Source organism: Myodes glareolus, chromosome 6 (assembly GCF_982192425.1).
Source record: "Myodes glareolus chromosome 6, mMyoGla1.1, whole genome shotgun sequence".
NCBI lineage: Eukaryota > Metazoa > Chordata > Mammalia > Rodentia > Cricetidae > Myodes > Myodes glareolus.
Window position 1 is genome coordinate 112,198,276 of NC_142031.1, and position 13,122 is coordinate 112,211,397.

Below are 13,122 nucleotides of genomic sequence, written 5' to 3' on the forward strand. Positions count from 1 at the left end.
AGAACTCAAGTTCGGTTCCTAGTAATTAACTTTAGGAAGCTCACAACCTCTTGTAACTCTTGTAAGCAAATAAACTTCCACTTATTTATAAATTACTAGGTTTTACCACAGCAGAAAGCAGACTAAAATAGTGACTTAGTTTAAATTCACACTAACACAATTTCTATAAGGCTTATTCTTTTATAGTTATTCTAACATGTCATCTGATCTCTGCTATCTTCAGCTATGATATGGGTTATGCTTGTCAAATAAATTGCTGCCTTAGTTACTATTCTATTGCTGTAAAGAGATATCATGACCAAGGCGACTAAAAGAAGAAAGCACTTATTGGGATCTTGCTTACAGCTTCAGAGGATTAGTTTTTTAGTTCTTTATGAACATGACAGCAGACAGGCATGGGGTTGAGAGCTTATATCCTGATCCTCAGAACTCATGCAGATGCTGGATGGACATTGATTTGCCTACAATTCCAGCCATGGAAGGTGGAGACAGAGCCCCACAACAAGCTGGCTAGAGAATCTAGCATAGTCACAAACTCAGGTTTGTGAGAAACCCTTCCTTAAGGGGTAGGTAGAAAAGGTATCGATGGAGGATGATTTCTGATATCAATCTTGGGCCTCCACATGCACTCATCAAAATACATGTATGAACACACACAAAATGCAACAAAGATACTACAGACAGTCCATTTTGTCACAAATGAATAAGAGGAACATGTCTGCTGCTCCTTTGTTATAAAGCCTGGAAAATCCAAACACTCAGGAAAGATAAAGCTTAGGGGCAAGGCATCTGTTACATTCTCTAACTAATAAAGATGAAATAAAAAGAGGGAAGACTCCCTCAAAAGACAGAGCTACAGATGGAGGAATTCCATCCCATAAGAAGTTAGGCTCATAAGGGACACCCAAGGTGCAGAGTAGTCAGGAGCAGCAGAGCTGTACAAGATGCAAGGCGGCAACTTGCTCTGCACGACTGCTGGCTGCAAATGAGGGTAACCGCTCTCAAGACGGAGGAAAGCTCCATCACTAGAGAGAACTTGGACATCAGTCAGGGATACGAAGTTCAAAAAATCCACTAGGCCTCCAATATACAGGATGAATAACAGTCAAAGAAAGGAAAGTCAGGGAACCTGGGGACTGATTCTAACCATCTGGCAAATTTCTAGCATTGTGCACAAGAAAAAAGAATGTATCTATGTACTCTTTAGTGGCTTTTAGACATAAAGCAAAGAAAAACCAGTGTACAATTCACAATCCCAGAGACTCTAGACACCAAAGGGGACCCTAAGAGAGACATACATGGATCTAATCTACATGGAAGTAGAAAAAGACAAGATCTCCTGAGTAAATTGGGAGTGTGGGGATCATGGGAGACAGTAGAAGGGGAGGAGGAATAAAGGGAGGGGAACAAAGAAAAATATATAGCCCAACAAAAACAATTAAAAAAAAAAGAAAAAAATAACTATAGCATGATTAATAAAAACCCAGAGACCGAAATTAGGGTTCAACCTGAAGGTTTGAAAAGCAAAACTGCCAGTTACTGGCTCTTACCTCTACCTCAGTCCGAAATGGCGATCCTGCCTCCAGGAATCTCAGAATGAGACTTTCTGAGAGCTGTCTCCTCTTGTGTTATATTCTTCTCTAGGGCTGGGATTCAAAGTGTGCACCACTATTGCCTGGTTTCTATGACAAATTAGCGTGGCTAATGGGATTAAAGGTGTGTGTCACCACTGTCTAGTATGTAAGGCTGGTCAGTGTGTCTGTTTTACTCTCTGATCTTCAGGCAAGCTTTATTTATTAGAATACAAATATCACTACAAATAACTGACATTACCAACATTATTGCGGTGACAAATATGGTCCATCACAAACTCTAGAAAGAATATTTAAAAATTTATATGCTAGAGAAGCAGCAGTGTACATGGACAAAAATCTTTTCTTTAAGAGGTAAATGGTTTCCCTGTAGGCCTCTTGAGGGATAATTCTTCCCAGATGGGTTTAGTCTGACACTCTGAAGGCCAGAGATGGGAGAGTATACGGGTGGGTGTGTGCAGCCTGTTAAAAACCAAAGCTGAACTTTCTTTTCTCATCTTTTCTTTGAAAATTATTTGTTCTGAGGTGTGGTGGGGTACACTTTTAATCCCAGAGGGAGAGGCACGCAGATCTCTGAGTTGGAGGCCTCATTTTACTTTTTCTTCATACTGGCGGGGAGGAGGAGGGAAGAAGGAAACGGGGGGGGGGGGGGGAGACACCACTGCCACAACCAAACAAAACAAAACGCAAAGCCAAGGACAACGAAACCATCAAACCCCAGAAGAGTTACTTTTAGCTGGTGCTGACCCTGGCCATCAAGGAGAAACTGTTGTTCTATCCCATGAGCTGAGACAACTAGAACTCACGTGGTGACACTCTTGAGTATCTTCTGTTGTGGAATGAGAGTCCTTTATGGACCTTTTGATCCTCCACATATCCTGTGACTGACAAGGAAGCAAAGTGCTCCTAATTTCTTGATGTATGCCACTATTTCTCAGAATTGTGTTGGCTGAGTGACAGAATCGTGTAAGAATAAATAATAAGAGGGTCTTGATACAATCTAGGGCCTCAAAGAGCAAGAGGCATTTAGGAGAAGAAAAGAAACAAGAGAGAGAAAGAAGTTAAAGTATATTCCATGTACTAAAGTATGTTAGGGTTTCTATTGCTGTGAAGAAACACCATGACCAAAAAGCAAGTTGGGGAGGAAAGGGTTTATTTGGCTTAACATATCCATATCACTGTTCACCATGGAAGGAAGTTGGGGCAGAACTCAAGCAGGGCAGGAACCTGGAGGCAGGAGCTGATGCAGAGGCCATGGAGGGGTGCTGCTTGCTGGCTTGCTCAGCCTGTTTTTCTTTCCATCTGGCCCAAGGATGGAACAACCCACAATAGACTGAACCCACCCTCATCGATCACTAAGAAAATGTCCTCCTGTCCCAGCTACAACCTGATCTTATAGAGGCATTTTCTTAATTGAGGTCTCCCCCTTCAGATGACTTTTGCTGTGTAAAAGTCGACAAAAAGTTCTAAGCACATACCTGAAGTACAAAAGCTAAAAGAATAGGGATGGACAACTGGAAAAGGAGGTTGAGATCAGACAAGAACAGGGCTTTGAAGGCCAGCTAAAGGGTCCAGAGAACCTTCAGAAACACTGCTAAACACCTTTCTTCACCCTTCAGCTTTCCTTTCTTCCTCTTCCATTTTAGCAGAAGATCTCACTGCCTCTTTTTCAGAGAAAAACAAGACTGGGTAACACCCCAATTTTTCTGATTCCAAACAGACCTATCTGCCAGTCCTTTACTCCTTCTCACTTACTAGGAAGAAGAGCTGCCAGATCTTTGAGACTGACCATGCTTACTTTGTTACCAGGAATCACCAACTCCCCATTTGTCTCTCATACAGTCACCTCCTATTTCTATTATTTTTGTTGCTTTGCTGCCTTTGGTTTGGCTTCTGTTTCATCACAGAGGGTTTCCCTGTAGTTATGCAGCTCAGGCCATCAGTTAATTATGAGCAGCCTGCATTTTGGGATTACAGGCATGAGTCACCTTATCCAGTTTGCAATTCCTTTTTAAACAGATTGATTTTCCTCCCATTTAAACAAAGCCAAGCAACCTTCACTTGACTCTTGTACTTTCTTCAGAGCCAAATTTCTCAAGACCAGTTGTTTTAATTTTCTCATATCTTACATACTACAGCTTACACTAATCTGATTCCCATCTGTCCCTCTAACAAAATATTGAGTCAATAAGCTTATGTAACTATATCTAATCTGCTTCTGACTTTTCCTTGGCTTTAAAATGAGGTCCTCCTTTTGAAACAATTTAATCCTTGATTTTTCGAAATTTTTATATTTCTCCTCTCTTCTGGACACTGTTTTTTCGCATTTTTCAAGGCTCATTCCCTACCTTCGTCCTAGATTCTTAAGCTGCCATAGCATCAATGAAGAAGTTATCTTCTGTAGACAGAGAACTGATTACATTCACACTTCTAGGGGCAGGAGAGATGGCTCAGAGTTTAAGAGCACTGGCTGCTCTTCCAGAAGACCCAAGTTCAATTCCCAGCAACCACAGGATGGCTCACAAGTATCTACAATGAGATCTGGCGCCCTCTTCAGTTATGCAGTCATACATGCAGGTAGAACACTGTATACATAATAAATAAATTCACACTTCTAAGCTACAACCATCCAGACCTATCAGCTGATCATCTTTTGACAACCCAAAAGAAATATATCTGAAAATTCAGATTATAATCCTTGCTCCAATGTTTTGATTTTCATCTAGTTACACATTCCAGAATGTTAAAAGTCAGACTTTGCATTAAACCCCTAGGTTCCAATCGACTACAAAGGGTAACAAAACAACTAACATTTACTTAGATGTCCGGTCCCTATTTTAAGTTATCTTATTTTGGTTATAACCACACATGGAAGTCATCACACTGAGGTCGGCTCACAGTTCAGTCTCACAGCAAACACTCTAAGATCTATTTTAATTCACATTATTTATTTTCACTCACATAAAGAAAAAGATTGTAGGCTAGGTGTGGTGGTATACACCTTTAATTCCAGCATTCGGAGGCAGAGGCAGGTGGATCTCTGAGTTCTGGTCTACAGAGAGACTTCCAATAAAACTATAATAAACAATCAAACCAACAAACAACTTTTTCAAAAGAAAAACAGGTTTGTTTTTTTTTTTAATTTTATTTCAACTTTATTTCATTACATTGGTGTAAAGGTGTCAGCTTCCAGGGAGCTGAAGCTACAGGCAGTTGTGAGCTGCCATGTGGGTGCTAGGAATTGAACCCAGGTCCTCCGGAAGAGCAGCCAGTGCTCTTAACCATTGAGCCATCTCTCCAGCCAAAAAAACAGGTTTTAAATAATGACAAATTCTAACTTGATGAAGCAGCACACAAGCAAGCCCCTGGCTACTCCATCAGTTTCATCCCACACCATGTTCACTCCTCCAGTCAAGCTGGACTTTAACCAATGCCTTGCACGTGCCATTTTAAAGTAAAGTAGGTTTCCTGCGTAAGCATGTTGTTTCTGGTGAGAGGCCTTCTCCTCTGCCTGGGAAACACTCTTATGCTAGTTCTTCATTACCAGTTGCTTAGAGAAAATTTCCTGAGAGTCAATGTACTACAGTCTTCTCCTTAATAATACTCACCACTATTGCAATTTTACATTTATCTGTGTAGCTCTTAACTAATGAATATTTCTCTTTCCTAACTGGACTGTAAACTGTATAGGAAAAGGGCCCAACAGGCTTTGTTTACTATTGTAATCCTAGCAGTATTTCTGGTACATAACAGTCTCTTAGTAAATACCCATTTGGATGAACGAGTTAGGAAGTCAAACCGCACCAGGACAACATATGAATTGTGAGTAAAAAGGGCAGAACTTACTCAACTTTGGGGTTCAATAGTAAAAAGAGTTATTTTAAGAGGAATGTTAAAGTTGAGAATGGTAATGCCTGCTGGTTGATTAAAAATCAAGAAGTTAAAACATGTTTAAATACTGACAGCAAAATGCCAACATAATAAGTTAAAGATGCTGAACAAAGATGGACTAAGAATTTAACTTTTCAGAAGTCAGTATCAAAGAAGCCGAAGCCTCAAAAATAGATGGCATTGTGGTTTAGACATGAAGTTTACCTCCAAAAGGTCCATGTATGGAAAGCCTGGTTGTAAATGGCACCACTATTTTAGGAGATCAGCTGAAAATTTTAGAAATAAGGCCAAGGTAGAAGTAGGCCACTGGAGGCAAGTCCTCTTTTTGGGGTAGGGGGTGGGGAATAATCTGTCCTTGGTCCCTTCTTGTCTGTGTCCTGTCTATGCCATCTGTGTCACATGTAGGACCAGCCAATCATGGATTCAGCACACTCAAGTCCAGATCCCAAGTAAAATCATTCCTTTGTTAAGTTGCTTTGTTCAGGTATTTTATCCCAGCTATGAAAACAACAAAGCAGCAACACAGGAAACTAAAACAAGGAGTGGGTAACCGTTGTAGTTAACCTGAATGTATAGTCCAGGGACCTTTGGAACTAGTACATGGAAAATCTGGAAGAGACTGGAGAAGCCCTGGAATACAATAATGCTTAACTCTCATAGAAGCTCAAAGGGCAGGATGCCAACAGAAATGCAGAGGCTAAGGATGGGAACAAGGATTCTGTGTTACCACATGGCAAAGATGTTGTCTGTATTTTGTTCATGACCTGAATCTTTCTAGAAACCTGAATTTAATCTAGCAGAGGAAGTTTCAGGGCAGCCCAGCATTCAGAATGTGGAACAGGGAGGCAGGTTACTTTATCCAGGTTACAATAAAATGAAGCAGAAACATTTGCAATTTGGTCAGAAAAGTCTGTATAAAGTTGGTGTCAAAGAGGCATGGTTTTTGCAAAGTTAGAGCTATTAAGAACAAGCATGTGATCAAATCGGACTCTCTGATGGTGGCTGACAATGGGGGCTGACTGAGAAGCCATTGATAAAGGAACTGGGACTTGTTTTTATGGCATGTTCTGGCTTTCTGGGACCCTAGTCTATATGGATGCACAGCTTCCTAGGCCTGGATGTAGAGGGGAGGGCCTTGGACTTCCCACAGGGCAGATCTGTACAAAACAGATCTTCAATAGAAATATTGGTGGGGGGGAACCAACCAAAAACCAAAACACCCTGAAACTAAAGGAGATGCATTTAGATACAAGAAGCATGCAGAACACAGAAAAGACCAGAAAAACTTCCTACATCATATTATAGTTAGAACACAGGACTGCTGCAAGCTGCAAGAGAAGCCTCAAGTCAGTTACACAGGCAAGCCCATTAGAACAACAGATGACTTCTAAATGAAGACTTGAGAAACCATGAGGAATTTGGAATAATATCCTAAAAAAGCATCAATGCCAAGTTAGACTAATTTACTCAGCAAAACTGTCACAGTTCAAGTAGAAAGAAAAATTTTCCATGATACAAATAGGCCAAAGAAATTCATGTCCGAACAAGCACTACAGAAAATGCTGGAAGAAATACTTAGCACTAAAGAGAATAAGTATAACCAAGAGGCTTCTGGAGGAAAACAAGTGACAGTGTGATAATTCATATACAAAGTAGGACTAAGAGCACAAACGTGGCTTGGGCAGTTTGTGGGGCCACTGCTGTGAAACCAGTATTTATCCCTAGTGCACGAACTAGCTTTTTGGAGTCCATTGCCTATGGAAGGATACCTTGCTCAGCCTAGATAGAGAGAGGAGGGCCTTGGTCCTGTCTCAAGTGATGTGACAGACTCCCATGGGAGTCACCTTCTCTGAGGAATGGATGAGAAGTGGGGTGGGGGGAAATTAGAGGGAGTGGGAGTGGAGGGAGAGTGAACCAGAATTGGTATGTAAAATTAAAAAAGATTGTTTTAAAAAATAAAGTAAAACAGGGTGGTGGTGGTGCACGCCTTTAATCCCAGCATTCGGGAGGCGGAGGGAGGTGGATCTCTGTGAGTTTGAGGCTACCCTGGTCTGCAAGAGCTAGTTCTAGGACAGGCTTCAAAGCCACAGAGAAACCCTGTCTCAAACATCCCCCCCCCAAAAAAAATTTAAAAAATTAAAAAATAAAATAAAAAGTGTAATAAAAAGATATCAATCAACATACATTTCTCTATAATAACTTCAAACATTAATGGTGTCAATTCACCAACTAAAAGACAAGCTATCTGAATGGATTAAGAAACAAGATCCATCTTCTTATCGACAATAAACATTCCTCACTTTCAAGGATGACACTGTATTAGAGTGAAAGGATTTAAGAAAATATATATACTAAAAAGTTTAATTAGCATTATCCTACAGATAATGCTCCTTTGAGAAACCATGACTACTGTATAAAAAGTCCAGTCTCGGGTGTGGGCTACCCACCTCCCTTAGAGTTGTTGGTCAAGGGAGTCTAAGAGGTTCCCATCAGAACATTAAGACGATAGCCACTGCACTTGGTTGCCCACCAGAACTTGGGGATAAGATGCTAATGCTGAAGATACCGCATACTTGGTTCACAGAACTCGAAGAAAGCACGCTGAAAGCACGCTGGCATCAAACTGGAAGCCTCCTTTTTGATGGTCAATTTTCATAGTGCTACAAGCAAGCTGCTGGGAGAGAAAAGGCACCAATAGTCTTTCCCAGCAAGATATGCCCACTGGTATAGTGGCACCAATGACTCAGGGTGTGTGGTGGTTTGAATGAGAAACAGGCTCATAGATTTTAATACCTGGTCCCCAGTTAGGGGAGGTAACTGGAGGAAGTATGTCACTAAGGTGGACTTGAGGTACAGTATAGCCTCACTTTCTATTCTCCTTACTTCACTCTCTTTCCTGTGCGTAGTTGAAAATTGGTTGGGTGGTGGTGGCAGCACCTTCAATTCCAGCATTTGGGGAGACAGAGGCAGGTGGATCTCTGAGTTCGAGGCTAGCCTGGTCTACAAAGTGAGTTTCAGGACAGTCAGGACTATAGAGAAACCCTGTCTCAAAAAACCAAACAACCAAATAAATAAATAAAATGATATATAATATACATATATATTATATATATGACCATTTCCTGCTCCTGCCACATGCTTTCCTTCCCTGATGTTGCCATGCCTTTCCTACCATAATGGATGCCATCCCACTAGAACCATAGACATAAATAAACCTTTTCTTTTTTAATTTGTTTTTCATCAGATTTATGTCTGATTTAGGGCCTGCTTCAACAAGAGGGAACTCATGAACTATAAAGTAAACTTGGCCAATAACCTGTAGTTAGAAAGAATCTATTACTACCTTTTTGTTGTCTATCACTATACCCCACAGATTACCCCTCCTTAGAGAAGCTTTTTTTTTTGGCAGTGTATAGAAGTTAACATAGAGGATTAAAAATGATCAAAGTGAAGAGATTAAGTCATTGTGTATGTAGTACTCATCCCCAAATGAAAAAAATCAAGTGACAATCAAATAAGCTGCCACTATAATTAGAAGAGGTAAAATAACAAAGGCCAACAGTACCACCCTGTCAGAAGTATAAATTTGGTAAAATCGTGTTGAAAAACTTGAGAGCTATGTGTTAAAATTGAATGTGTTATGTTCTCTATAATAACTTAGTAACTCCCCTCCTTGGAATTTCCCAATATAAACACAAACATACACACACCTTAAAATATATTTAAAAATGTTGAATGCAGTATTCTTTAAAAAAAATGTTTTTATTTATTCTTTGAGAATTTTATTCAATGTGGCTTTGATGTTATTTTTCCTCCTAACTCCTTCAAGATCCTCCCTACTTCCCCAATTTCATGTTCTTTCTCTAAACGTTTTAGGAAAAAATAATTACTTTTCTTTCCTATGTTTTTGTATCAGGGTCTCACTTCATAGCCTTTGCAGGTCTAGGGTTCACTATGTAGACCAGAATGGCCTGAAATTCATATAGATCTGCTTGCCTCGTGGCCTAGAGATCATTCTTAAGATATTTTGGTGAAGAATGTTGCTGTTCTCTGCCCTTGTTCAAAAAGTCTGCCTAAGGCTTAATTGAAAAGTTATTAATCAACAGTTTTGGCAGGGATTTCAAAGCAGCCTAGTACCGACTGTGTTGTGTGGTTATTAGTGGCCAGTTTTATGCTGTAATGAAAAGGGGAAGCTGAGCAAGTTAAACTACAAAATGTACAGTTTAAGGAGAAAAGGAACACCAGGAATTATAATGACCCTTGTAGTCAAGGAAATAAAAAGTTAAAAGCCTGGTCCTAAATGAAATGGAGAAAACAGTGACCTGAGGGCAAAACTCCACCCAACTAAGCTTCCAATTTGTGAAAAGGAATTAGACAAAAGAGAAAGGAAAAAAGTTAAGGGCCAGGCTTGGAGGTAAACAGCTTTAATTAATTACAGCACTCAGGAGGCAGAGGCAGAAAGATCTCTGAGTTCAACGCCAGCCTGGTCTACAGAGCGGGTTCCAGAGTGGACAAGCTTAGGCAGTAAAAGAAAACCACAGCAAACAGAACCCTGGTGAAAATATATTAGAACAAGGGGTTCATGCTCCAGCCTCAGCAAGTAACAGAACTTGGCATAAAATCCTAAGACAAACATACAGTAGGAATCCATTAAGGCGATTAAAATGCTACATGAATTTGTAATACCCTAATAAAACTAAACAGACAATGTAAATCAATACAAAATGATACTATGCATCTTTTAAAAATGCAGGAATCCACCAAGTTGATAAAAATGCTAGAGGAGTCAGAAATACACCCAAGTCAATGATAAAAAATAATCAAGCAGATTAGCCACAGTAAAAGGGTTGGATCTCTGGATGCTCACCAAGAAGCCACATTCCTCTTTGTACTCAGGAGCATAACATTGATTTCTAAGTAACTCTAATTTCATTTCTATATTAACAACAAAATAGACGTGATAGTAGTCTAAAGCCAAGTCTAAGACTATATATGAACCAATTTTAAAATCGCTAAACGTATGTTTAGGCTCAGCCAATCTTCTCAAGCTTAACATCTGATGTTGCAGCCTATCTATTTAAGGAATGAGGTAATGCTTTTCAACGCTGCAGTCCACGGACGACAAGGTTTGGGGGAGTGGGAGTATACGAGAATGAGTTTAAACAAGTTTAAGCACCAGTGAGCTTGATTTAATTACTAATTACCACCACAAGCACACATCAAAGACACCTGCGATCCCAAATCATCAATACTGTAAAGCACACAAAGGTTACAAGTCGACGAATGTGAAAGGAGATAGATATTAAATAATGAAATCAGCCATTCACGGCTATTTCAGCATAAAAGCCAGGAAAGATCTACGCATTGGAGAACAGTATCTACTGAGCCGGAGCACTGTGCCAGCTGGTGAACAAAGACAAGATTGCTGCAACCAGCATTCTCTTAAAGACATCAAGAGCTGACACCTTCCTAAACAGATCAGAAATTCTTCTAATGTCTAGACTCTCAGCAAAAGCGCCAGAAAGGCGAATTAGGTTTTTCAATCACTCAAGCTTAGGTTGTGCTTTGTCCTCTTGAAAAACAGAATCGGCGTCAACAAACTGAAACACCCCTAGAACCTCCTTCCATGTGTGTTCTCTACCAAGTAAAAGCTCACGGAAAGCACTCCCATGCTTACCGGTTGATTAACAGTTAAAATAGTGAATAAATAAAAAACCTGTCTACAGTCTCGCCGTTAAAACGTGCTTTTCCTAAGCCACCTTTCGACGACGTGCTGCAGTTTCACGAATACATCTCATATCAGAGACAGAACAAAGAGACACTCTTGGTAACAGCGGTGTCCAGAGCCCATAGAAACCGGTTATTTACCGGTACCTGTTCTCTAAATTAGAAGGTATGAGAGGATTTGTCAAGGAGTGCGACCTGGGTGACACCAGAGGCAGGGCCTCCGATCTCACTGCACCACAACCCCCCCCCCCCCCGCAAACCCAAGGCTCCCGGCTTCAGAGAACCGGAGTAGACCGGTTACACAACGGCCTTTGAGGCCCACCGCCCGCCTCCGTTGTCCCCGCTGAGTGGGCCTTGGAAGCCCCGTGGCGGAGTAGGCCCGCAGCCAAGGCGATAGCCCCGCAGCCAAGGCGACAGGCCCCGCCGCCCGGCCCCGCCCCGCGGCCCCGCACAGCCCGCACCTGCTTTCTCATGTTGTTCATGACGCCCATGAACCCCGCGAGCAGCTTGGCTTCTTCCCGAGCCGCAAGTTTCTTCTCCGTCTTCTTCTTGCTACTCTTCTCCACGCCGGAGGTAGCCATCCTCTTTCTGAAGCCGCGAGGGTTTGCCCGCCACAGGCGGCGGTCGGGAGCACGGCGTCGATTGAGGGGCGCCGGGGCCTGCGGGAACGCCGAGGGAGGACGGCGCTCCTCAAGTAATCGCTGGCCGGGTGAAGACAGCTCCGCCACGGTTGCAGCTGAAGGGAATCGCGAGTATGCGCACCAGGCCGGGAATGAGGGGGGCGGGACGCTAAGCGGTAGGGGGCGGGGCAGTGCGTCACGGACGCGCGTCGCGCCTAGCAACCGGCTGTGTCGTGCAAAGCCTTGGGTTCGGCCACTGAGTGGCTGTTGCAACGGCCTCATCCAAGGTCGCATGTACCTTCTTCTGCCAAAGGCAGAGCCCCCAGGTTTAGATGTCGTGATGATCTATTTTGGGTGATTGTATAAAAGAGCTTACTAAAACGTCTGCCGATCGTGTAACCTCCTAGAGAACAGGGTCAGTTCTTCACTGCAGCGTCGAGTGTGGCATATTATAGGCTCCCAGTAACTATTAAATGATTAAAGAAAACTGCATACTGCAAGGCGATAGCTTGTTTATCCAGAACACAAGATTTGGGATTCAGAAAGCAATAGTACGGTCCTATCGATGTCTCTTAGCATGGCATGCCTGCTTGTTTAATAGGCTGTTGACTCTCATTAAAACAGATCAGGTGGGGGTACATGAGGCAGGTGAATCTCTGAAAAAAACCGTCTCTCTTGAAAAACTAAACAAAACAAGCCAAAGATCAAGTGTCGGTTCCAGAAGGCTTCAGTTAGGCTTCCTAGGGAGTTCTACAGGAACACAGAGTTCAATCCTAGAACTCAAACGTGTTTCATCCTAGAGTTTTTCATTTTACCGTTTAGGAATATAAAGACTGTCTGAAAACGCTATTTCTAATAATGAAAATTTTCTACATAGCCTCTCAGTTTTCTGCCTAGATGTATAAGGGACTAGATGTAAACATTGCAACTCGGAAAGGTATCATGGCAGTCGGGAGTCAAGAAAAACCATAAAGCCACTGTAAGTGTAGTAGCTTACAGCTGTGCCCCAGGAAAAGGTTTCCCCAGTGTAACAACTCTGCTCGGGCAGGGGAGGGTTTACCCAGTCCTGAAAACCTTTGTTTCAGAGAAGAGTTACAGCTCTGCTCAGGTAGGGGCAAGTTGCCCCGTTTAAGTTTTACAGTTTTGCTCTTTTCCTCTCTGGCTTCTGCGAAATTTGTTAACACCTGGGCTCCAGTCCTTTTTGAAAATGTCACACCTCACAACAAACCTCACTCAAGAGATTTATTAGGAAGGAAAAATCCAGGGGGGTGGCTGCCCCTCTGGTAAGAAGC

At 41.9% G+C, this 13,122-nt stretch overlaps 1 protein-coding gene across 1 annotated transcript in view; it reads right to left on the bottom strand.

Moving 5' to 3' along the window:
- Positions 1 to 11,963, bottom strand: part of Klhl7 (kelch like family member 7) — a 50,887-nt gene extending 38,924 nt beyond the window's left edge. Inside the window, exon 1 of the mRNA XM_048440295.3 lies at positions 11,672 to 11,963. Within this exon, the coding sequence (XP_048296252.1) occupies positions 11,672 to 11,791 (120 nt within the window). The 5' untranslated portion in view covers positions 11,792 to 11,963. The remainder of the gene's footprint in view (positions 1 to 11,671) is intronic.
- Positions 11,964 to 13,122: the final 1,159 nt, after the last annotated feature.